General features: G+C 52.6%; 11 protein-coding genes across 11 annotated transcripts; 6 read left to right on the top strand and 5 right to left on the bottom strand.

Moving 5' to 3' along the window:
* Positions 1–439: 439 nt before the first annotated feature.
* Positions 440–2,371, top strand: J4E87_009321 (uncharacterized protein; the record flags this gene model as incomplete). Its single annotated transcript, XM_049380898.1, has 2 exons — positions 440–1,078; positions 1,130–2,371. 2 exons carry the CDS (start codon positions 440–442, stop codon positions 2,369–2,371), a joined length of 1,881 nt encoding a protein of 626 aa, XP_049229324.1.
* A 2,199-nt stretch (positions 2,372–4,570) lies between these two features.
* On the top strand, positions 4,571–5,089 carry J4E87_009320 (uncharacterized protein; the record flags this gene model as incomplete). The annotated part of the gene is made up of 1 exon (XM_049380897.1): positions 4,571–5,089. The coding sequence occupies one exon, from the start codon at positions 4,571–4,573 to the stop codon at positions 5,087–5,089; it is 519 nt and encodes a 172-aa protein (XP_049229323.1).
* Positions 5,090–8,280: 3,191 nt separating this feature from the next.
* Positions 8,281–8,965, top strand: J4E87_009319 (uncharacterized protein; the record flags this gene model as incomplete). The annotated part of the gene is made up of 2 exons (XM_049380896.1): positions 8,281–8,682; positions 8,750–8,965. The coding sequence occupies 2 exons, from the start codon at positions 8,281–8,283 to the stop codon at positions 8,963–8,965; spliced, it is 618 nt and encodes a 205-aa protein (XP_049229322.1).
* Positions 8,966–9,996: 1,031 nt separating this feature from the next.
* J4E87_009318 (uncharacterized protein) lies at positions 9,997–11,632 on the top strand (the record flags this gene model as incomplete). The annotated part of the gene is made up of 2 exons (XM_049380895.1): positions 9,997–10,004; positions 10,072–11,632. 2 exons carry the CDS (start codon positions 9,997–9,999, stop codon positions 11,630–11,632), a joined length of 1,569 nt encoding a protein of 522 aa, XP_049229321.1.
* A 788-nt stretch (positions 11,633–12,420) lies between these two features.
* Positions 12,421–13,464, top strand: J4E87_009317 (uncharacterized protein; the record flags this gene model as incomplete). Its single annotated transcript, XM_049380894.1, has 1 exon — positions 12,421–13,464. The coding sequence occupies one exon, from the start codon at positions 12,421–12,423 to the stop codon at positions 13,462–13,464; it is 1,044 nt and encodes a 347-aa protein (XP_049229320.1).
* Positions 13,465–13,624: 160 nt separating this feature from the next.
* Positions 13,625–14,216, bottom strand: J4E87_009316 (uncharacterized protein; the record flags this gene model as incomplete). The annotated part of the gene is made up of 2 exons (XM_049380893.1): positions 13,625–13,897; positions 13,965–14,216. 2 exons carry the CDS (start codon positions 14,214–14,216, stop codon positions 13,625–13,627), a joined length of 525 nt encoding a protein of 174 aa, XP_049229319.1.
* A 635-nt stretch (positions 14,217–14,851) lies between these two features.
* Positions 14,852–15,610, top strand: J4E87_009315 (uncharacterized protein; the record flags this gene model as incomplete). Its single annotated transcript, XM_049380892.1, has 1 exon — positions 14,852–15,610. One exon carries the CDS (start codon positions 14,852–14,854, stop codon positions 15,608–15,610), a length of 759 nt encoding a protein of 252 aa, XP_049229318.1.
* A 197-nt stretch (positions 15,611–15,807) lies between these two features.
* On the bottom strand, positions 15,808–17,418 carry J4E87_009314 (uncharacterized protein; the record flags this gene model as incomplete). Its single annotated transcript, XM_049380891.1, has 2 exons — positions 15,808–16,684; positions 16,934–17,418. The coding sequence occupies 2 exons, from the start codon at positions 17,416–17,418 to the stop codon at positions 15,808–15,810; spliced, it is 1,362 nt and encodes a 453-aa protein (XP_049229317.1).
* Positions 17,419–18,248: 830 nt separating this feature from the next.
* On the bottom strand, positions 18,249–19,487 carry J4E87_009313 (uncharacterized protein; the record flags this gene model as incomplete). Its single annotated transcript, XM_049380890.1, has 3 exons — positions 18,249–18,860; positions 18,948–19,383; positions 19,438–19,487. The coding sequence occupies 3 exons, from the start codon at positions 19,485–19,487 to the stop codon at positions 18,249–18,251; spliced, it is 1,098 nt and encodes a 365-aa protein (XP_049229316.1).
* A 465-nt stretch (positions 19,488–19,952) lies between these two features.
* Positions 19,953–22,427, bottom strand: J4E87_009312 (uncharacterized protein; the record flags this gene model as incomplete). Its single annotated transcript, XM_049380889.1, has 2 exons — positions 19,953–21,629; positions 21,708–22,427. The coding sequence occupies 2 exons, from the start codon at positions 22,425–22,427 to the stop codon at positions 19,953–19,955; spliced, it is 2,397 nt and encodes a 798-aa protein (XP_049229315.1).
* A 673-nt stretch (positions 22,428–23,100) lies between these two features.
* On the bottom strand, positions 23,101–24,215 carry J4E87_009311 (uncharacterized protein; the record flags this gene model as incomplete). The annotated part of the gene is made up of 2 exons (XM_049380888.1): positions 23,101–23,624; positions 23,681–24,215. 2 exons carry the CDS (start codon positions 24,213–24,215, stop codon positions 23,101–23,103), a joined length of 1,059 nt encoding a protein of 352 aa, XP_049229314.1.
* Positions 24,216–24,384: the final 169 nt, after the last annotated feature.

The following is a 24,384-nucleotide window of genomic DNA, read 5'->3' as shown; positions in this document are numbered from 1 at the left end:
GCTTCGGCTCGTAGCGACCAATAGGCGCAGAGCACCCAGACATGTGCGTCGCGCCGTACTGCATCTCAACTATAGCCCGTGAATGCAGCAAATCAGAACAACTGTATTTCTGCTGATGACGACTAACTACTAGGTTGCATCTTCAACTTTTCTACATGCGATATTCGCCCCGCTACCGTTAATCCCACCTTCCCGTGTCAACGCTACCGACATGGCAGCATGCTGGCTCCACGAGCTGTGATTGGGATGTTGCATTCCGTGAACCTCTGTTCCTGCAGGCATGACGCAGTAGAGACGCAGAAACGTCCAGGCGTAGCTTGCCTGGATTCCTGAAGCTTGAAAATGGCTCAATCTTCTCGAAAGCTACAAAAAGGCCCGGAGAGCCGGTAGCTTTGGGCTGGCAAGTTCGATCGGCGTCCTCCAGCAGCCGTTTGTCAATATGAAGCTTCAATACTTTTCGTTGCTGCCATTGGCATCTATCGCCAGCGCTAGCTGGTCGAAGAACATCAACTACCGATCGCCTTCGGAGCACCACCCTGCCCTGGGTGTCTCAATCCACAAGGTAGTCAAAAGGAACGATCCAGCAAGCAGCTATGCCGCCTCCAGCTTGAACTTCACCCATGGCGTCGCTTCAGGCGACCCATACCCCAACAGCGTCATCCTCTGGACCCGCGTCGCCCCTCAAAGCGACAACTCGCAGTCCAATGTCACGGTCACCGGCTACGCACCTCTTTTCGACCACGACAACGAGAAGTACGTCCAAGTTTCCAAGGCGCCGGTATGCGTAGAATACAAGGTGTACGACAACAAGAACTGCTCCACAACCGTCGACTCTGGAAAGGTATTCACGAGCTCTGACGTAGACTTTACCGTCAAGGTCGAGGCCAAAAACTTGAAGCCTTACACGAACTACTACTACCAGTTCAATGTGTGCGGTTTGGAGAACAAGAGTCCTCTTGGACGTACAAAGACCACGCCAAATGCGGACGACGATATCACCGATGTTAGCATTGCCGTGTACAGCTGTGCAAACTACCCATTTGGTTTCTTCAACGCCTACGGAAACACCGTTCGCAAGGTGCGTGCTGAAGACTGGTCATATTTTCTACTGAGCTAATCGTCGAACCAGGACTCTGTTGATTACGTCGTTCATCTCGGTGACTACATCTACGAATACAAGAATGGAGATTACGGCTGGGGCAACTCGCTTGGCCGCATTCCTCAGCCAGACCGTGAGATCTTCACTCTCTACGACTACCGAAAGAGGCTCGCGACTTACCGTACCGACCTTGATCTCATTGCTAGCCATGAGCAATTCCCTTGGATTCCTGTTTGGGACGATCACGAGGTTGCTGACAACACCTACCGTGACGGCATGTCAGAGCTCAATAACACCGAAGACTCTTTCCTCCGCGACGGTGGCGTCTCAGTCGACCAGCGTAAGATGAACGCTGTTCGCGCTTACTTCGAGTGGATGCCCATTCGTCAAGTCGACATGGATGACAACCTCAGAATTTGGCGTTCGTTCTCCATCGGAAAGCTTGTAGACTTGATGATGCTCGACACCCGTCAATACGATCGCTCCATCACCGATCTCTACTGGAACACAGACTACGTCCACGACATCTCCAACGATGCCGGCCGCTCTCTGATGGGCTCCCGTCAAGAGAACTGGTTCTACCGCAGTCTTTCCGAGTCTTCTGAGCGTGGCACAACATGGCGTATAGTCGGATCTCAGATCGTCTTCTCGCGCGTCAACCAATCCGCTGCCTACGGAGAAGACAACCCGCTGAACTACGATGCATGGGACGGCTACCAATCGAACAAGAACCGCACGCTTAACCACTTGTACAGCAACAACATCAACAACAACATCTTCCTCGCAGGTGACAGTCACGCCTCATGGGTCAGCGACCTAATCTGGCTCGACGAGAAGGACTACGACTCCAGCACCGGCGCCGGCAGCATCGGCGTCGAATTCGCCGGCTCAGCAGTCACATCCCCCTGCCCCTACGGCGCGAACATCACGCTCGCAACCGCCAACAACTACTCCTCCATCATCCAGTCCTCCAACGCTGAGCTCCAGTGGCAGGACCTTTACTACCGCGGCTACTTTGAGCTGCACTTCACCCACGACGAGATGACCGCTAACTTCTTCGGCCTGCCGACTGTTGTTACGCGCAATGGCTGGGAGATTCCCATTGCCAACTTTACGGTCAAGAGTGGGGAGAATAGGCTGCAGAGGCCTGTTGCTGGTGGTATGGTGGAGAGTGGAAGTTTGAAGGGAGGAAAGACGGTGCAAACGAACTTGACTATCGATACCAACAATGGTACATGGTTTGTTAGTCAGGCGGATTTGGAGGTTTTGTAGATACAACATGGGTAGCTGAGGGTGCATGCCCACTAATGCAAGCCGGCATGCGTGTAGCCACCACGTTTCAGCCTTGGCTACCACAGTATATCAATACCACATTACTGGATATTACCATGACAGTCTTCCTGAGGTGCTGAGTACTTGATGTACATGAGCGATCATGGTCTTTTTTGTGGCGTGTGCCTCTGTTAGACTTGTCGCTACCCTTGCTACCATCTTCCTCATCTCTACCTAAAGTGTATATACCAGTCGTTTTTGCTGACGCAATTCGCCGATTCAGAGAGCACTCCGGCTCTAATGGGTATTGCAGAGGTCGTTTGCAGATTTTGTGGTGGCATTCGTTCAACATTTGTCGAGGTGGGCACATTTGGAGTATTTGTTGCACAGGATATCATCTTGGGGGATATGTTTTCTACAATCCCCACGCATCTGTGCCATTTTTCTCTACACGACCCTACAGCTGTCCAAAATGCTTTCCCATCACCTCTTTGGTGGCAAAACATCCCCACGCCTTGGCTCACGTACAGCGACAGCTTTGAAGATCCTCGAACGCGCCTGCACATTCGCGCACGTATCGAGCTTGATGGTCAAGCACTTTGCTTCTGGGCAGCACAAATTAGTCACACACCACTCATTAGTCCCACAATCTGCACTAGATGTACAGCTGACGGCCTCGTCGCAGAACTGGACATATGCGTTAGTGTCCGCGCAAGCAACGTCACCCTCGGTGTTGGTCAAACACCCGCAGGACTGGTCGGATGTGCAATATAAACCCACGTCGCAGACGAGGGGTTTAACGCCCCCGGGGCAAGTTGTTTGCTTGGGTGGGGCACAGTAGGTAGAGGTCGCGGTCTGAGTTATGGTCGTTGTGGAGGTGGGTTGGGCGAGGGTGAGCGTAGTTTGGATGGTGACTATGACGGTGTTTGGGAGGGTAACGGTTGATATGGGTACGTTTGTAATGACGACAGTGGCAGTTGTAGAAAGGGTCGGGCGAGTGGTTATTGTTGAGGTGCTGCAGCCGGGTGTAGTCTCGATGCAGGAGCACAGAGTCTTGACGAAGGAGGCAGCTTGCTTTTGGAGCGAGGAGAAGATTGGAGCAAGCTTGTCTTTGTCTTGGTTGTTGTTGCGTGGAACGATGCCTGGAGCACACGTTGTTATGGTTGTGGCAACTGTACTTGTCTCCGTCAGGGTGGTGGGTTCTGGAGTACTGTGTGGTTGAGGTTAGTAAAGAGGGGACGTTGATTAATCTAAAGTGTTAGACTTACATAGTATTGGTAAAAGTAACCGTGGGGCCGTCGCCTGTGGTTAGGGGTATCGTGACCGTATCTGGTTCAGTAGTCGCTGTTGCCGAGATAGTTGTGGTTGAGGGGATGGTAGTCGTGAAGAAGCATGTTGGACGAGGAATCGGGTACTTTGAAGTGCAGAACGACTGCGCACCTGGATGCTTTGCAAGCGGTGTAAAGAATGCAAAAGGCAGCTTGGAGCAGTACGCAGCAGTCGCACTTGCCCTAAGGAAAAGCAGTGCAAATGCGAAGACGGTGTAAAAAATAGAACCCATTGCTGGAGAATCAATCTGGCAGACTGAAGACGACTCGAAGAACCGAACGTCTGCTCATTTATCAATCATTGCTCGGCTTAGCTGTCACCACACTGCAAGACTGTATTGTGAGAGGCGTTTTGTGGCGGGCTGAAGCGCGACTCTCTCCAGCTTACCCCTGCTAAACATGTTTGTTGCGGTCGATATTTCCAGTATGAATGTGTGATTTATGAATAACAGCGTTATGGGGTATCTTAGATCCAAAAAAAATCAAGTCTCGAACAGGTAACAGCCCTCTACCAGGTGTCTCAAAGGTCGTAATCGAAGTTTAACACGTACTCCATCTGAGGTGTGCGCGAGGGCGCGCCAAGCCTTCCTGGCTCGGCCGCCGACACCCCCGGTGGGTAGCTCGTCTCGAAAAAATCGCCATATAGGCAACACAATTACCCCATCATTTCGAAATTTGGATGGGATGGCGATACAACCATGGCTCGTCGGTCGCGAGACCATCAGAACAGGTTGCAAAGCGGAAATGCCACATATCCTCGCTCACAAGTCGGTCGGTATATATTCTCGCACATCTCTGTAAGCTGCTGCTCACACTACATCAGAACCCCTCCAAATCATAAACCTCTACCTTTCAAAGCTATCGCTACACGATGGACACCTTCAACGACGCCAATCACCTCGTCCTGCGCGATCCCGAGGACTCTCATCCCCAGGTCCTGAACCTGGGTGCGCCTCCTCCATCAAGACCTGCTTTCGTCAGCTCGGCAGGCCCTCACGGCGTCGTCGACCCCATCCCCAACCAACTACTCGCTCTCGCGGATCAGGTCTCCAACTTCTACATGAACCTGAGCCCCGCCCAGGCTCAGCGACTCCTCGTCGACCTCCAAGAGATACATTCAGATGTTAAGGAGGGCAAGATACAGGTGCACGCCAAGTCTCTTGACACCGTTACCATCAACGCCACTGCCCTAGAGGGATACTTAAAGGTGGCCGTGCTAGGTGGTAAAGATACCAAGATGGTGAAAGACCAGATTGCTGCTTTGTGGGATATATGGCGAAAGAGGAACATGAAGGTAGATCCTGTACGCGACGACTACCGGGCCCGCGTCTGGGGTAAGGAGAGCGTCTTGTGGATGAAGGAGATCTTGTGTCTCGCACATGGTGTCTGATGTGTGGATGGGAATGCCGGTGGTGGTTGTCGCATGGTCTGACGCTGCTGCGGAGGTCAGAAGGATGGTCGCATGGATCCGGCATGGTGTTGCAAATGGCCGTCGAAGATGGTGATCATGGCTCCGCTGTCGTTGTCGCTGTCGTGGGAACGGATGGGCTGCATGTCGTGGATTTGGCGTTGTCGGGCTGGTTGACTTGTTGGGATAATTGGGTTAGTGGCTTCATTAGTAATCGGACGGAACAAAATTTAATCTCCACAAAGTGTGACACAAACCGGGGCTCGAGGCCGCCGTATGAATGTGTATCAGCCCCTTCGTTAATCTTCATCGGGCTCACGAAGTCGTTCAAATAGGCGGGCGCTCTTGAACATACAGCTGAGCCCCTTGTCTCTGCTAATCGAGGCGAAGGCGAAGGCGAAGCGTGGGAGGAAAGGCAGTTCTTGGATCGCGAAACGCCGTGTTGTAACAACAGACTACCCCGCAACCTAAGTGACCGACATTATCGAAAGAAGATGTGGCTTGGCTGGACGTGTGCTCGTTTCCCGATTAGGACTGTAGCGCACCACGATGTTTCCGTGTACGGTTACGGCCAGGGCCAGATGGGCGGTGGACAACTACCTAGGTAAGGGCTTGACTTAGTGAGCTTTCTGAGTTGGTGTCGTTGTAGCAAAGCGAAGACAAGTCAGACAAAAAAAAAAGAGAATCTAGGTCGCAGTAGGATGGATCTTCATGGATGGCCAGGTCGAGAGTGCGGGGTCATGGGTGGCCTGAAAGTGTTGATGGTCTCAACAAGAAGCTCGAGTGAATTGACCAGAAGGCCATTATGGTCTTTATGACTATTAGGGCTACGTTAGCATCATACAAATTAATGTAGGAGGCGGATAGATTGAGCACTCGAATCGAGTGGTGGCAGAAAGAAAAATTGCAAGTTGTTCATCGGCATTGCGATAGCCAAACGCAAACCAGAACTATCGCCCAGTAGACCATCAAACTTGCGGGAGGGGCGTTTCTATACTATTTACCGCTTAGAGTCGATTGCCACCCCTGCGACTCAGTCGTATACCCCATGACTGTCAGTCAATGAAATTTCGCCATTGGGCCACGATATCCACAGCGTTCAATTCATTGCATTGCGCATTCTTCTTTAGCGACAGCTAAAATGCCAAAGAGACTGCTTCCGTCTGTGTGAACATATCGAACGGAAATGGATTCGATATGAATCAACGCCAAGACGTGGATTATTTCCACTTGCACGGAGGAGAACTCGATGTGCTACACAGCGAGATCAACGATGTCTCAGCAGATGCAGAACTTGACGAGGGTGACAAAATTCCGCGATCAGAGTCTCCAAGGTATTCGCCTGGCTCTTCAGCTTCGTCGCAGAGCTCTTTGCCTGCCTCCGTGGCTCCATCACCAAGGACACCCGCTTCACCTGCAGTTCCAACGCGCGCAGTCGCTTTCTAGGGGTAGCAGGACCGATGTCTTCGAGCTTGGCGCATCTAATGATCTGCTGATATCTCATTTGTCTTGTGTCGATATCGCTTGAGTAGTGCGGAAGGATGAGGAGAGCTGAGAGGTACGATCTGGGAGTTTTCGGTTTGTCTACGTAGCTACATTCTTAGGCTGATCTTAATCTTCTGTTGATATTAACATGCTTTTCGTGAACTATTGGCGTTGTGATTGACTTAGACTGCTCCCTTCCTGAAACCAGCGGTCCTTTTCTAGGTTTTTTTTTGTCTTCAACCAAGCAAGCTTTGGCGTATCACATCTAGCGCTAGCATCCTTCTCATTGTATCTCTCAGCCCTCACGTAGGAAACTAGAGGCCTTTGAACCTCCCAGGCGGGTCGAATTCTTCTAAAGATACGTAGTGATAGTGCATACACTTGTTGGCGAAGGCCGATTGATCATTTGAAGGTTTGCTCTGATGGTTGAAAGAAAACGTAACAGGACGCCAGTACGGCTAAGCAGCGTTGTCTGGGCATTTGGGCCGTCGTGTTGCTAGAGATCCGGTCCCCGGCTTGTCAATTCGGTAGTGCGCGGAAAGCGTGAGGAGGAAAGGCGGAGAACAGGCCGCTATCGGGTGGGTCTTGGCATTGGCACATTGGTGATGTCATCCTGTCAGCTGGAAGCACCGGGAGCTTCTTCTCCCTGAACATCACAACTAAAGTCTGACAGTTTACCACACATGCACGGCATTACAGCAGATTGCGATGGAGACCAACGTTACTCCAAAATACTGTACAATTCAGTGATGAGTGGCATCCTTCCAGGGCACCCACGGCGCTGCAGCCAAGAGTACCCAGGAAGTTTACTAAACTTCTCCGCTGCGGACACCAACGTCAACATCAATCGAGACCCGAAGGTCTATTTCAATTCTCTGGGGAAACGATAGCGCCTTGCGAGTAGGTTTGGTCGACATTAAGGCCAACGCGAGCTAGCGCCTTGGGCACGTAGTCCCTTTCAGTCAGCACAGCCACGCGGGTAGGTAGATCATGGCTCAAAAAGGAAGACTTGGTGAAGGAGTAAGCCCGATCAGGAGCTGGGGTAAGACTACGGATCTTACTCTACCCGCACCAAGATAGCTAGGCGATATCTTGGGGGCGATCGTGGGCTTGATGGATGCAAGCTCGCCTTGCAAAAGTATGGGATCTTCCGTTACCAAGACGGTGGACGGCGTCTTCTACGGCACGTTCGAGCGCTCTGCTCATTGGGCACACATGCTAGGTTTCTAATGGGCTCAACTCTCGTTGGCCAGATCCATGCAGACGGCAGCCTCGCATCGGGGTTCACTCCTTCCGTCTAAGTTCTTGTCAGCAAAATGGAGATACCAAGACCACTACCCATACCGCGGGTCACGCCTTACATCGCATGTACGGGCTCGGCCATGGCGGAAATGATCTCAAATCATCCTGTTGACTTGGCGAAACCTACGTTGAAGATTTCACCAAGACACCAGTGTCCATGTCCAAGAGTCTTTACCACCGATCCATGCTTGCAGTGCGTCGTCCACCGATGTCATCGGGCCAGGGCAGAAGGGAAATGAAGTTGAGCTCTGATGGCGAAGTGGAGAGCCGTATGTGTATAAAGGACCGCACAGGATAGCTTCATTTATCTCTCATCAGCATCTCACATCCTCCTCACTACATCCACATACCATCCTACAGCTTCCGCTACTTACACAACATCCAACATGCATTTCACCACCCCCGCCCTCCTCGCTCTCATCTCCGCTCCCCTTGCCTTCGCCGCTCCCACTGCCGGCAAGCACGACTACAAGACCGACTGCAAGAAGGATTTGGAGGCCAAATGGAACGCTAAGGATAACGGCTGGAAGAAGAACGAGAAGCTCTTCTACTTCGACGCCGAATACGTCGTCAAGGCCACACCCGACCAGGTCATCGCCAACACCGGCGCACCTGCACCCGGTCAGCCCGGCGCCAAGGGCCTCTTCAAATACGGCATCAACATCGCTGAGAACACCATCTGCTACAACATCACCCTGAGCGGTGTCACTGGAGACTACCAGTCCCCTGCGCTCACCGCGACTCACATCCACGAGGCTGTCAAGGGCAAGGCTGGACCACCCAGACTTGTAAGTTGACCTCCTTTTCCTCTTGCATTCCGCATACTTGAGGCGATTACTAACACACATCTCACAGGCCTTCCCCAACCCTACCGGCCCCGATGAGCGCCGCACTTCCGTTGGCTGCCTCAAGGGTCCCTTCACCGTTGGCGTTATCAACCCGACTACCCAGAAGGACCAGGCTGATGGCTTCCACGTCAAGCAGATTGTAGCTAACCCCAAGGGCTTCTTCACTGACTCGCACACTGCGCAGTTTGTTGCTGGTGCTGTTAGGGGTCAGCTTGGATACTAGTCCATGTTCTGAGGCTGCACAGGGGAGAAGAAGTAATTGTTGAGGATAATACCTAATAATTTGGTAGTTTCTAATGTTTAAGAAATGAATGCATTATCTATACAAAGTTTTCATGATGTGACTTTTCCGTGGTGGTTTCCGTGCTTGATGTTCGCAAAGGGTCTTAATCGCAACTTCGGTACTTGTGTACCATGGTTAACATGTCACGAACCCTGAATAATTCGTAGGCAGCAGCGCAATCAAGAGAGACTGGAAAGTTTTGCAATGTCACACTATGTAACAGATCCCTTCGTCGCCTATCGCCTATACGTATAAAAGGCTACTGCTAGGAAGTATTTCACACTCCTTATCCCACACCTCAGAAACATTATCAGTGAGTACTTCACCTCTGGTCTTGAGCATTACTGACGCATAAGAATCAGCTCAACGTTTCAACACCAAAGAAATGCAACCTTGGGACATGCCTATTCTGACCATCCTGGCTATTCGCCGCCATCGCCGGGGACTTATAGAAGAGCAACAGAAGTTGATTGAAGAGATCAAAGAGATCAAAGAGCACACTCGAGAGATTCAAAAGCAAACTCAAAAGATGAAAGAGCAATCTCTCGCTCTAACTCGACAAAGTGAAGAGTTGGAGGATATTTCACGGCGTATCGATGTGCAAGAGGTCCGATACGGTACAAAGAAGCTTTATTACCTGAATTCGGCTGCTTTATTATACCCATTTCTTCTTCTCGGATCTATAGTCTTCTTAATAAAGAAGCGTTAAAGATGGGTTATGTTGGATATGGCTCGTGGCTACACTCTTCTCTCTCGGAATGATTTCGGAACATCTACGGTGGTGAAGTAATCACTTCTCCACATTGGTAACATTCAACTCAACTCAGACTGTAAATAGAAACGACTCCCTTCTCCACTCGATCTGGTTATATGTATGTCTTTCGGCTCTTGCTTGATGTCCAAAAGTCCACGCTCATGCCTCTCTTGGTGAAGATGAACAAGGTGTCCAAGCGCACTTTCCGTTCTGGGCCATGCCCTCGTGTTTGCTACCACTAGCGCGTCTCGTCTCTCACCACTTACCACCACCGAGCTGCTTCCAACACCAGTCCCCAAATCGTCTGCTCAGCCAGTTTGACAGCCATGGCGCTCTCAAACCCCGCCTCAGGTACCGCGTTGTCAGTGGCCTCGACACCCGACGCCGACCTCTCCAGCGCACTCGGTATGCTCGCGATGCAAGACCCCTCCATTCCGACACCTGGCAAATGCCACATCGATAGATGCGCCGTCGAGACTCTGATACAGGTGGCTGAGAGTCTGGAGTACAAGGGTCTATGTTCCTTGGCACGCGCCTCGAAGCGCTACACAGAGGCTGCGCAGGATGTCCTCTACCGCTTTGTCGACCTTCGTCCAGGCGGCGAAGATTGGGAAGATTGGGAAGATTCAGACAACGAGTCCACATTCGACCAACCCACCAAGTCTGCTCTCGCCGTGTTTCTCTGGACTATCAAACAAAAGCCTCACTTGGCGCCCAAAGTCCAGGATTTGTGGTTCCTGCCGCGTTCAATATCCGTTGAGTATCCGCAGCTCATGTATTCCGGCGTGTCGCCCGTCGCTCTGCTGAGTAGGCCCAGAAGCGATGTAGTCGAAGTGGATGAGAAGAAGCTCGCTTGCGATCTCCTGGCACGTCTTACCGAGTTGCGTTCTTTGACTATTACCGCTTTGGACGATTATACCTGCAAGACCGAGTTAGAACACCCTGGTCGTCCGGTACATGAAATCAATAAGGACATCAATAAGGACATCAACAAGGACATCTTCGGAAGACTCCCAGTCCCCATACACAAGCTTGTGGAACTACCCTGCTTCTCGAAGCTTACATCTATCTGCCTCTCTCATGGTCATCTGGACTGGGCGGTCGTTACATTACCTACGCTTCATACCCTATGCATAGGCATCAAGGCCAAGCTACTGAGACCGAGCAATGCTGCCAGAGCTCCCAATATCACATCGCTCACACTGGAAATGGAACCTGGAGCTCCGAACAACGACTTCGTGGGAGCGATCTTCTTCCTCCATCATCTCCCAAACATCCATACATTGACTTTTGGTTCTTATCTGCGGGACGTGGGTCACCCCAAATTTCCTCAGAGTACTGTAGACCATCTCGGCTGTTCAGCCTTCGGAAATACTGGCTGCTTCAGCCCAGAGGCTGTGCAGATGTTGCTTATCTACGGACGCTCAGTCGAGAAACTGACGTTCACGTACACAGATCCTGTACATTTCGCCGACACCTCAACTACTCGCTTGGACGTTCGTGAGTCCGAACAGCTACGACGAATACAGATTGCTGAGTGTGGCCTGGTGGATAGTCACGACTTCCAGCGACTCGAAGGGTCCAGTCCGTCTCAGCTGCTACCTCGTCGCATTCGGACTCTAGTCATCACCCACCCTAGGTCTCCAGGACCAGATGACGGGGACCGCAAGTCAAAGCTCACGAGCTGGTTAGGAGAGCTGACGAAGACCGACTTTCCAGATCTGGAACGAGTTGAGGTTGTGTGTTCGGTTGGATATGGCGATGGTGTGGGATTCAAGCAGCGTCTCGAGCAGTCTGCAGAAGTTCGCTTCCTCGAGACTATCGGTGTGGCAGTGGTGGTAAGGAAGGAGTAATCGATAGTAGGGTGCGTGCCGGCGTTCAGTCGCCAATCGAGCGTCGGACATAGCCATCTTCGAGATGGTACTAAGAGACACCTAAGAAGTACTCGCTGGAAGTCTAGTCGAACGACTTGCCTCGTGTTAGGTAGCATACACCTCCGGCCAGGCATTAACAGAATAAAGAGTTTCCACGTACAATAAGCCCATCGTGCGCGTCTTCGTATAAATGTCTGTCCTGTTCTTGACGTTGGAATTTGCGATCTCTGAACGAACACATGCGTTAGGTACGGAGATGACGGATGTCTGACGCGGTGCCACCTGACGATAGTCTCAACGTGGCGATGTCGTTGTTAGCAGCTGCGGCGCAAGGCGACCCGTTTCAGGTTGCCTCATCAGTCGTATCCGCAAGGCATCAGTATTGATTATCTTACTCAGCTGCGAATCTGCCCCTCGCGCATTCCTCCACAACCTCCCTTGTTTGCACCTCCACCCATCATCTCATTTCGACTCATCGCGCAGTCTTGCATCCCGCGTGTGCGCACGATCCCTTTGTGCGAGCGGCCGAACAACGCGGCACCCTTCGGAGTTGTCGTCTGACCGATCAGAACGCTTCGGCGATTGGATACTGCCGTATACGAAGGCAGGACTATTGTTTCAGCATCGCGCGATACCCGTAGTCCCGCGCTGTTTCCGTTGTGTGAGGGAAGCTGGACAGCGCCCCTGGCACCATCGTGTTCCTCGCATCGCACGTATTCCGCTAGCGTGCTAGGCACGCTCAATTACACGGCACCCCACACTTTACCATGAGCATCGTCATGGCATCCGCATCGATAAAGGCGAGCGAGCTGTCGCGCTGGCAGCCATGGCTTGCGGAATACAATATTGCTGGCGTTGAGCTACAGGGTTGGATAACCCTCCTCGCATTGTTACTTCCCCTACTATGCGTCGTCGCTTTCAGAAAGTACCGCAAGATGCAATACCAGAATAAGAAGCCGTTCCGATTCCTGGACCTACCACAAGAGCTGCGGGATATAGTGTACGAGCATTTCCTTGACGACCCCATCTACCCGCCACCAGCGCGCAACGAGATCCAGCGCTCAACGCTGAACTGGATGCGACCCGCACGCTGGACATCCACATCCACATCATCGCCTGTGCGACACGAGAGTAAATGGATATTCCTAGCGAACAAGCAAGTCTACTCAGAATACATGGACATGATCTGCAAGCGCAAGACGTTCCACTTCAGCGTCACGCCCCAGACATACAAGCCCGCCACCAGCACCCCTCCATCTGCATTCCCAGCGCCATCAACCCAGGACAACAGAGTATGGAACATCTCCCCCGACCTGCTCTCCAAAGTGCAAAACTGCTCCCTCAAATTGGTCACAACATCCTCCATGCTCGGCGTCACAGACCCGCGCTCCATGACATCCTCATCCTGGACGCTCGGCCGCCGCATGCGCGAGCAACTCAAACACATGGCCAACGTCAAGACCTTTACTCTCGACGCCAAAGCCCTCGGCGATCCTCTCTGGAACCCGCTTTGGATCTGGTACCATGCTTCCCAGTCGCTCAAGATGCTCGGCACGGAGTACTCTGACACCGTGCCGCGGGGGCCGCAGCTCACTGGGATAACATTCAGTTTGGATACGTGGAGCCCGGGCGAGAACTACTTGAGGAGAGATGAGGCGAGTGGTGGGCAGTGGGTGTGGTATTGCATGAAGAACCATCTTATTGGGACGGATATGGGTGCGGAAATGACGGTGAGGGAGTTTTGCGCAAAGTTGTATCAGGAGTGCAGTATCTGTAGAGTGGATGAGGAGGGGGATACGACTGTGATTTGAGATGTTGCGCTGGGCTGGCCCTGGCGGTGTTTGGGCGGAGAATTCTTCATCGTATTGATAACTCTGGCGTTTGTTAGTAGCTTTTTCCTGCGTATCGCATGCGCATGATTGTATTCCTAGTACTATTCTTATATCATTCCAGAGAAGCTGTTCTCGGCCTTTACTTCTTCTCCTCCATCATCTCTTTTGCAGGCGCAGGCAGTGTCGCATACCGCGCCATGACCTCGATGTTCTTTTCCTTCATCATCTTCTCATCCGTCTTACTTATCTCAGCCAGGGTCTTGAAGTAATCGATGTAGAACGCGGGGGTATACGTGTTGAAGAACTTGGACTCTTCGTTTGTAGGGTTCGAGAAGGTGTGGGGTGCGCGGATGGGTACGGTAACGTAGTCGCCGACGTAGGCGTCTTGTATGGCGCCGTCGGGTGCGTGAAACTGCGGGGACGGTTAGCTGTGTTATCTGCAGAAGCTGGATGGAATGGGAGGAAAGATAAAGACGTACCCGAACCATTCCCTTGGTAACAAGGAACGTCTCGTCGTGCATCTCATGCCAGTGTGCTGGTGGCCCAGGTGTGTTTGGAGGCAGTGTGAACTCTGCAGAGCCTATGCGGTTGTCTGTCCGCGATCCATCTTCCATGACTCTGCAAGTGATTTGACCTAGTTTGAGAATTTCGCCTTGCTTTGCGGAAACAAAGTTTATGGGGCGGCGTGGCATCTTCATGCTTGCCATTGCTTGTCGGGCTTCGTCATCCATTGTGAGCTCGAAAGTTGGAATGTGGAGTGGTGTTGTAGAGTTGGGTGTCTTCCTCGCTGGTGTATTAGGTAAAGGTGAGCTGAGATACGCCGAGAGACTCTAGGTCAGTCATATACATAAGTGTGGTGGATGAAGAGGCTCAAATGTAAGCGCTGGACTTTACTACTGCGGAGAGCCGGCGGATGCAACATGTATCCCCTACAGATTGCTCGGATGTCCGCGCCAATAGATGACTGCGGGAGAACATCGTTCAACTATAGGAAGACATCACGTACCCACAAGGCAGTTTCATACGTCAAGTTTGTAGGATGGTGCGTTGTCTGAACTTTGCTGAGATGGTGCCGTCGCGGGGAATGATGCCCCGCCAGCCGCGCCTAACTCAGGGTTAGCGCGGGGCCTTTCCCCATTTGGAGGGCCGGATCCTTCCCCACCTTTGTCCGCCCTGTACGCCCTTCCATTTACCTGCAGCGTACCTGCATGGCTGCCTGTCACTAAATATCGTTGTTACGCGTCTGATCGCTGCCTAGGAAGCAGCATATTCATCAAGACTAACCTGTCCACACCTCAAGTCTACTAAAAACCAGCCAGCCCAACGCAACCCCCAGCATCTCTGAACAGCCACAACTCCCTTCAAAATGTCGCAAGAGATTTCACAGAAGATGCCGAAGAAGATGTGGAACGTCCTTGAGAACAACCCAGAGGTCATGAACCACCTGGCTCAAGACCTCGGCCTGGACACGACAGCGCTCTCTTTCTACGACATCTACTCACTCACTGACTCCGACATGCTGAGCTTCATCCCGCGACCAGCGGTAGCACTACTTGTCATCATTCCTCTGACACCAACCTGGGACGAGGCTCGAAGAGCAGAAGACAAGGACAAGACCGAGTACGAGGGTAAAGGCGACGCCGAACCCGTCATATGGTTCAAGCAGACCATAGGAAATGCTTGCGGCAGTATAGGCCTTGTGCACTGCCTGCTCAACAGCGACGCTGCACAGCACATCCAGCCCTCTTCAACACTAGCCAAGATGCGCGAAGACGCGCTACCAAAGCCCATCTGGGAGCGCGCGAGAGTGCTCGAAGACTCCGACGCGTTCGAGAAGGCTCACGCAGACGCCGTGAAACTGGGAGACTCAGCCCCACCTGCAGTGATTGAGGAGGCGCATACCGGTCAGCATTTCGTGGCTTTCGTCAAGGCGAAAGATGGGCACCTGTGGGAACTTGAAGGCGGTCGCATGGGTCCGCTTGATCGGGGTGTGTTGGGGGAGGACGAGGATGTGCTTAGTCCGGCTGCGTTGGAGAAGGGGATTGGTCGTTTGATGAGGAGTGAGTCTGAGAAAGGTGGGGATCTGAGATTTTCTGCGATCGCGCTGGCTCCGGCGATGAAGTGAAGGTGTCGCATCTGGTCCATCTGGTACGCCAATCGTCCCCCGCATGTGGGCTTTTGCTCCACACCACTGCAACACATCTCACAACCAAGGCATTTATGCTCTTTCAATCACACGTCTTACATCCGCATGCTCGTTATGCAAAGACATATCTTGCATTGTGTGTTCTCCTTTCCCATCTACCAAAAGTTTGAACATACTCAGTCTTCATACCCCGCTTCACTCATAAACGGACTCTTCCCCCGTATGCTCTTCCCAAACCTCAACAGAATCAACGGAATGAAACTCAACGCCAACGCAATAAACCCCAACAGACTACTCGCCCAATTAAACCCCAACGTACGATACATACTCTGCGTCGCAAGCGGCAAGAAAGCAGCCATAAAGTTTTCCAGAAACGCAATGCCCGCGATAGCACTCGCAGCATACTTCGCGTACGCATCAACCACATACGTCGTTACCCCCGCTGTACTGCAGAACATACCGAAACCCACGAAAGCGAGCGATATACTGGGTACGATCCACGGGATGGAAGAGTAGGACGTCCAGGCGAAGTAGAACAGTCCACCGCTCAGGCCGATGAACGAAGCTGGGATGCTGAGATAGAGTCGCGCTTCTGGGATCGGCTTCCCTGGGGTTTCAGTGTTGCGTCTCGCGGATGCAAAGTAGATGCGATCTTGGACTAGTGATGCGACGAGGCCGATGAGCTCCCCGATTACGACGGCGGATTGCACGAGGCCTGTGCCGAAGAATGTCCAGCCGTACAGCTCTGAGAAGACTTGTACGATGGATTGCGTAAACATGAAGGCCGTCCCGATGCAGAAAGCACTCCATAACCCAAAGGAAAGGACGACGCCTTCGGTACACAGCATACGCGTTGGTCGAACGAGCGTCTCTTTGAGAATTTCGCCAAAACTTGTGTGCTCTTTCTCAGCCTGGGCATACACCTCTTTCCCCGTCTTTGCGCGAATATGACGTGCACGCTGAGTGAGGATGACATCTGGTCGCACCTCAGGAAGAAGGAAGAACAGCACCGGCATAAGAGCGCTGTAGAAGATGATTTGACTCAGAAAGATCCTACGTCTAGATTAGCCAGAGTCCCGCGCAAGCAACTAAAGCATATCTTACCATCGCCAAGTCGTATACTGAACAGCCAAACTACCAAACACAGGCCCCATATTAAGCCCCGCAAGCAATGCGAAGATGTAAAGCGACGTCCCGAAACTCTTCGCTCTCCCATCCCTCCAGATATCGCTTACAATCCCCGACGTGATATTCGCAAGTACGCCCGAGCACGACCCCGTAATAATCCTCGTTATAATCAACGTCGCGAAGTTCTTCGCCAACGCCTGCGGAATGATGAAGATGATCAACACGGCGTAGATGGCCATGTAACTCCACCGCACACCAAAGTTCTCCATTAAGGGCAGTCCTAGTAGTGGTGCTGCGGCGCCTCCTAGGTTCCAGCTTAACACCGGCCAGTACGAGTGCGGAAATGCTTCATCGCTGACGTTGAAGCTGGTGTTGATTTGCTCGGCGGCGGATGTGAGCATTGTTCCTGAGACTTGGACGACGAAGGTCATGGTGCAGGCTAGAAGGGTGGTCCGCCATTTCTTCGACGGAGAGAAGTTGAAGGGGTTGGATGGGTCTGTTGGTGAGGTCCAGGTGATGAATGTAGGATCGGACTTTGAGGTGGGCGGTGGTGTAGATGCTCCTGATATATCTTGGTTCGGTCGATGATCTCGCTTTTCCTCAGTCGTCTGCGAGCTCAGACTTGCCGAAGATGTCGAAGGCAGTGTTGGAGAAGCCATGATGGAGGAGAAGCCAAGACTAAGAGCGGACCTAGCGTTACCGGGTCTGGCTTATAAGTCGGGTTGTTGAAGGCGAGGGTGCGACTAAGCAGCAGTCACCCAATGCTTACACACACCTTCACACCCTTTCCCAGTCCAATCACAGGTAATATGCTGTTGTAGCTCGAGTGCGACTCATGTAACCAGACGCGTAGATGCAGCTATCCGCAGCGGCACGCGCCTTTTGCCGTGAAATTGCCTTCACTTCCTGTCACAGTAGTCCCAAACGCCAGTACGTGTACGATCAAGAAGAAGCCCTTGAGACACAAGCTTTTCACAAGCACCAAGCCCAAGAAACCGATGTTGTCTGGGAGCTTGGTAGTTGAGTGGAGTATGGAGAACCAACAACAAGCTCGCCCCATTTTGCTCGGCGGTCACCATGCGAGGTGCAGACAAAAACCTGACTCTCGCTGACATCACGGTTCATAACATGCCTGACTAAGTTCGCTGGATCGCTCGTGCGGCCTTGTTAACTATAACGTAACGAAAAGTGGAAGCGAGGCAAGCGCTGGCTTGGCGGGCCGTCGGTCTGGCATTGTGGGGCGGGGAAGTCTAAGATCGAGGAATCCTGGGGATGGGGATTGGTGCACATGATGAGTGAGGTTCTTTGTAGGGTTGCGAGGGTCTTAGCGATGGAGGATTGATGATGGTTGAGGAGATGCGATGAAGGCGTTGAGCCGGGATGTAGCCGAAGATTTTGACGCTAAACTCTATTTGTTTGTCTCGACTTTATCAACTTCTCATTCCGGTCTTCTTACACATACCTATAGATGTACCCCTGATCTGGCCGCTTACGCATAGTCCTCTCTCGTTCCCTTCTCTGCACTCCGATAAATCGCCTCAATCATCTTATGCCTCACAACAGCCTCCTCCCAAGTCGTAACACTGCCCTTGCCCTCTCCAGCCCATGCATCCCAAGCCCTACCCACGTTGAACGAAGTGTCTGCAGCGTTCTCGACCTCAACCTCTTTCAATCCCTCTTGGCCCAGGGCAATTTTGACTGTAGGCTGGAACATCTGTACATGTCCGTTCGGTCCCTCCAGCACGAGCGTACCCTCGGATCCGATGATCTCCCAGTAGAAGTCCCGTCCGGTGCGTGAAAACCCTGGCGCATATGTCACGTCGACGTTTCCGCCGCCGTTGATGAGTTCTGCGGTTATGGAGACGAAGTCGTGAGAGGTTTTCGCCTCCTTTTTCCCGAGGGGCTTGTAGTTCTCGTCTACGAGCTCGAGCTCGGGGTATCTGTTCGACAGCACAGCGGAGATGGAGCGTAGTTCGCTGGAAAAGACGTAGCATAGAGCGTCGACGGCGTGGCCGAAGGGGATAGTGAGGATGTTCGCGCCGTTCTCAACGGGGTGCATGTACATGTAAGATGGCATAGTTGTGCCGCCGAAGATCATGCCCTGTTGGTTTCTGCGTTAGCAAGCTTGTTCGTCCCATAGACCACGTACTTTCCATTCAGTTTCAGAATGATAGACATGAGAACTCACATGACCGAACATTGTCGTCCCCAAGATCTTGCCCAGCTTCCCCGACTCCACAATCTCCTTCGCTTTCAGAATTGATGGGTTCTGGCGTGCTTGCAAGCCCACCATCGTCCTAACACCTTTCTCTTTAGCCAACGCCGTCAATTCTTCTGCTTCTTTCTCATTGCGAGATAGTGGCCATTCGCAGAAAACGTCTTTTCCCGCTTCAAGAGCCGGACGGATGAGGTCATAGTGTTGGGGCACGTTGACGCTAACAGCAATGATGTCTACGTGAGGATCTTGGGCGACTGAGCTGGGAGAGTCGTGCGTGGATACAGAGTCTAGAGAGTACTGTTTGGCGGAAGCCTGAGCTGAAGCGAGAGAGCTGTTCTGAAGGGCGGTGAGCGCATAGTGCGGAGTACGTTGGAGGTAGGGAAGATGGGACTTTGATGCCCAGGATCTGTTGTTGTGTCAACTACCGATGCTCATCAGTTCAGGAACAATGCGAACGTACCCTTTAGCGGACAAGCCAATGAGGCCGATGCGCTTTTGTGAGGGGGTCATGATAGGTCAGTACGGCACGCGACTTCGGAGGATTGTCAGCACGGTAAACGGTGAGCAATCAGATGCTTACTCGAAATAGCCAATGCGTCCCAGTTTCATATATCAAACAGCGGAATGACTTTGCATTCCGGTATTTCCGCAACCTCACATCCAAAGCGGGTCCGGCCGATTGGTGTCGCGTCATTGTCGCGTGGCATGCATGACGCCATTCGCAGCTCCCCCGCTTTTCGTCCGGACGCGCTTGACATCCAATATCTCGGTTTGTCTACCATCTCGCAAAATGCATGTCCGTGAATCTGGCATCACGGAGAGAATTGCACTCAATGTTTTTGAAATGATTCCTACTGACACAGTATATCCTAATGTACAACTTAGGCGTGTAGTTCAGGCGTCGGGTACAACTCGGAAGCAGCGACTCAGCTGGTATGTGTGAACCGTATATCCAACCATATCCATGAGGCTCTCCTATGATGTCTGATCCATCTCCTCATCTTCGTCTTCACCGTAACTGTCCTCGTCATCACCGTAACTGTCCTCGTCATCGCCGTCATTACCATCCTCATCCCACCTCTCAGGGTAACATCCATACAGTTGCGCATGATCATAGTCTTCGTCCGCAATACGCGCATGGTCCTGCCCCCGTGTGTAAGCCTCGTTCACGAAATACGGCCGCGAAGTCGCCAAGCCAAGAGAAGGCTCAGAGCCCACAGCCAGACGACTTAACGCCGCCGCACTGTTCGGGACGAAAGGTTTAGCCGATGGAGATAGCACCCCTGAAGCCGACGTCCCAAAACCATACGGATTCTCCGTAGCTTGAAAGTCACCGGTATTACCAAACGTGCCTGCCACCTCTTGTCCCGTAAACGGCATCCCAGTCTCATTCTGCACCAACTTCTTCGTACTCCATCCTTTGGCCTGAGATAGATCTGCATAGTACTTCTCGTTTTGGCACTGCTCGCAAAAGTACGTTCCGTGTCTAGCTTTCAACTTTCCGATCCTATCGAGGCAGTCCTTGTGGTACCAGCGTACTCTGCAGTCCTTGTTCATACACTGTGTGATCTGGACCTCGTTGGTGCGAGCGGGCTTGCGGCAGGAGCAGATTAGGTCGGTTTTGGCGGGTAGATGCTGGAGGTGGGTTTCGAAGGCTTCTTTGGTGACGCCAAATGGCGCGGTATAATTAGCGGCTGGGTCGCGTTTGCGGTACATGGGCGCCTTCGGTGAGTGTTTCTTGCCTGCGGGTTTTGACAGAGGGCTTGGCGTTTTTTTGTTTGACGATGCTTTGCCTTTGTTCTTCGCAGGCGTATACTCGCCGCCCGGTCCATCTGGGTCATATTCCTGTTCTGATATGTCGGATGGTACATCGCTCAAGTCCGTATCGTCGCCATCGACGTTTTTGGTCTTGACCGCGCGTTGAGGTGTCGAGGGGCCTTCAGGATTTATCACCGTGAAGAAGTTGCGGATGTCGGTGCCCTTCGCTCTGGCCATACTCTCTCGCTTTATACGGTGACCGGTGAAGAAGCCGCGGACAGCGTTAGTATCGATATCGCGACCGAACCTGCGACTACCGCTGCCGAAATCTGGGATACTGTCTGGTAGCAGTGACTTACTGCCGAGCTTTTCGTAATCTTCGTGTTGTACAGACTCCGGATCTCGATGGACGTAGATGCGCGTCTTTGAGATGCGCTTCTTTGGGGTATCAGGAGTCGGCGGCGGGGTGTTGTAAGGGTAGCTCAAGGATGGGCGTGGGGAGTAGACACAGTTGAGACTAGTTGAATCCAGCGGAGTTGTGAAAGAGCGTGGAGAGCACTGTGGAGAAAGCGGTTCACCAGCGCTCCTTGTGCCCCCAACGAAGAGGACATTGTATGCACTTGTCCATGAGGCCTCGCGATCCTTGAGCGTAGGAAAGATTCCAAGACTGTGGTAAGAGGTGTAGTCAACGGGCTCTGTATGTTGAGATTCGTCCGGGGCGCCATCGAGGTATAGCGAGCCAGTAGTTGAACAGGCCAGCCCTTCAACGCTCCAATCGTCCCTCAAGTCGCCATCCTCCCTCAGATCGTACAAATCTTCCTTCGATGTAGGACGCCGAATAGGCCGTATTAGGGAATGGAAGTGTCCAGTTCCTTGAGGTTGATCGAAGAGCCCCTTTGTAGACAAAATCAGTAAATGCTTCCATGCATGCGACAAGGTTGTCATGATGTTGGGTTATCGGCAGTAACATACATATATAGGATGTTCGACGAGACGCACCTCCGCATGCCTGTCAACAAGCTCTCCGATGCAGCCCAGACAGTAGGTGGGCAGCTGCTGACCTCGAGACACCAGCTTTCTAACCACCTGTGTCCACAATGGATCCTTCATCCTTGGTCCGCTGCGGCGAAATGAAAAGATCCTACCGGCAGCTACGATGATATCTGAGGCCGGCTCAACAGTTCCCCAGTCAAGCAGCGGCTCGAGTGTGACGACGCGAGAGTGTTGAGCTTGTCCAGTGGCCTTTCTCTCTGTATCTGGACAGGAGGGGTTGCCGCAGGGTTCCTGGGAATTGTCATTGAAGATGAAGACGACGTCGCACATTATTTGATATCGTGTTCCGGATCCTCTTCCTTCGAGGAGCTGTATGACAAGCTCTGCATGCTCAGCGAGAACCTGATCACAGCTCCAGCGATAGGTTTGGGCAGCGTCCATAAACCTCAAAGACTGATGGCCTGGCTTTGTAACGCGAGAGGGCTTCTTCCAGAGCGTCGTTTGCAGCTTGAGATATTGCTCGGCGCTATCGTCTAGCGTAGGCGTTGTTATGCCCCGATCCCGAAAGAATTGGACGAATTCTTCGCTGGCTTCCTTGCCGATCTTAGGGAACAGGTAATGGGCGCTCCAAAGGTCATCTTGATTGGTGTAGAAACCTTCGAAGGAGCAGTCGCTAGAGCTCTCGCCCGACGAAGCCATGTTGCGCAGTGGGGTCTATGCTGTTACCATAGGCTGAACTCAACCACAAGATGGGGGCATCGGCCAGGAGTGTCGCGTGTCTGGACGGGGAAGGGAGCGCGTGCGGGAGGTTGCTCTCAAGCGAAGGGTCTCATACGAAGGGGACGGTTGCAGTGCCACGGGCCGACAGACTCCGCCTGTCGCACAACGAGCGGTGACAGGAGACGCTCGTACCAGTTTTGAAGACTTTTTCGACCTTTTGGCATGCTCTGAGTGGGCGCACAGTATGAAAAGAACGGTAGCGAAATGACATCCATTGGAACGCATGTGGAGTGGAGCACGTCAAACGAAACGCGGAAGAATCACGCGCAGAGGAAATACGTGTCTTGAAGTGAAAGTGAAAGTGAAAGTGAGAAAAAACATGTACGAAAACCGCGCACCGCACTTGACTAACTCGCATACGTTCTGGGATTTATACCTTGATACGACCATACGCTCACATGGTATGGTCCAGGGGATGGCTGAGCTGTGAGGATTTCGGTAGAAACGCAGGAACCTTTGTTGTGGATATGGCCAGGTGTTAGACGTGCTTGCAATTCTCACTGGATTGTGGACGTCAATGTTGATGATGGAGGTACCCCACGAGAGCATGTGTGCTCGTGTTCGGGGTTCCTCCATTTGCGATATCTTTCGTTTACAGAATGGCATTGATCTCGTTGCCGCTCACCATGCCCTCTACAGTCGCCTTCAATATCTCACCAAGGTTCTTGATCGACGTTGTCGAAAACCATGCCACATGCGGACTCAGGGTAATGTTGAGGTCCTTTACGTCTTCCTCCAACAGTGGGGTATCTGCAGGTCCACCAAGTGGTTCCACCTGGTATACGTCGGTCGCATAGCCAGCTATGCGCCTCTGCTTCAGGGCTTGCACTACAGCAGCCTCGTGTACTATGCCGCCTCTCGCGACGTTGATTATGACGGCATACGGATGCATCTTCTCGAGCTCGGGGGTAGAGATGAGGTTGAGCGTCTCGGGGGTTCGCGGTAGAGCTAGGACGAGGACTGTGGAGTTGCGGAGCACATCGTCAAAGGGTATGCGGTCGTCAGAGGCGTCAGGGGCTGGGAGCCCGGTGTCTACGGGAGGCGTCGCTGGTGTCTTTCGACTCGCGATAAGTACGCGCATGCCCAATGCTTGCCCTAGCGCAGCTATTCGCTTGCCTATCACCCCGTGTCAGCCCAGGACTTCTCATCCTGATTAGGATATGAAGACCTACCGATACCCCCATAGCCGATAACGCCCATAACCTCATCTTTGCAGGTCATCGGAGGCATGCCGTCCGGCAGGCGCATGTGGTCCTTCACGCTACCCGCCGTCTTCCATTCGCTGGGGTGCGCACGAGTGATGCGATCCAGCAAGACGGTGCGCCTTCTGGATGCGAAGTACAGACTTATGGCATGTTCCGAAACCGCGTCGAGGTTTGCCCCCGGGCAGTTTGTAACGCGAATATTGCGGGCCCGGCAGGCGTCCAGGTCCACAGGGTCTGTTCCGGTCGCGGATATGGCAATATAGCGGAGGTTCGGAGTAACACTGGGGCGCAATGTTTCGGCATCAAGCTTAATGGTGGTAGTAATTATTATCGTTGCATCGTGGATGCGCGAGTGGAGCTCTTCACGAGTCGCGGTGGTCTTGTACGCGGTCAGCTTGTGGGTTGTGGAGGACGGGAAGGTGAATCCGTGGATGGGGAGGGGCTGCTGATGCTCCTCCAGGGCTACAATCTCGTGATGCATGGCGACACAGTTACACAGCATTCGACGCAAGGCTGGCGCTGCTCCAGACGCCCATTATCGCCATTTTATGCTGGCGATGGAACGCCTCATGCTGCCAAGTTTGGTTTGGGTCCGCTTCTGCCGCATGCGACATGTTAGGGCGCGTCGTCAACGGAAGGAGCGAAGGAGCGAGGGGAAGGCGCTGGCAGGT

The sequence above is a fragment of the Alternaria ethzedia genome (genome assembly GCF_023757985.1).
Source record: "Alternaria ethzedia strain BMP 0044 chromosome Unknown scaffold_34, whole genome shotgun sequence".
NCBI classification, from domain to species: domain Eukaryota; kingdom Fungi; phylum Ascomycota; class Dothideomycetes; order Pleosporales; family Pleosporaceae; genus Alternaria; species Alternaria ethzedia.
Note: the sequence above shows the minus strand (reverse complement) of the source record. Positions and strands in the feature narration are given on the sequence as shown.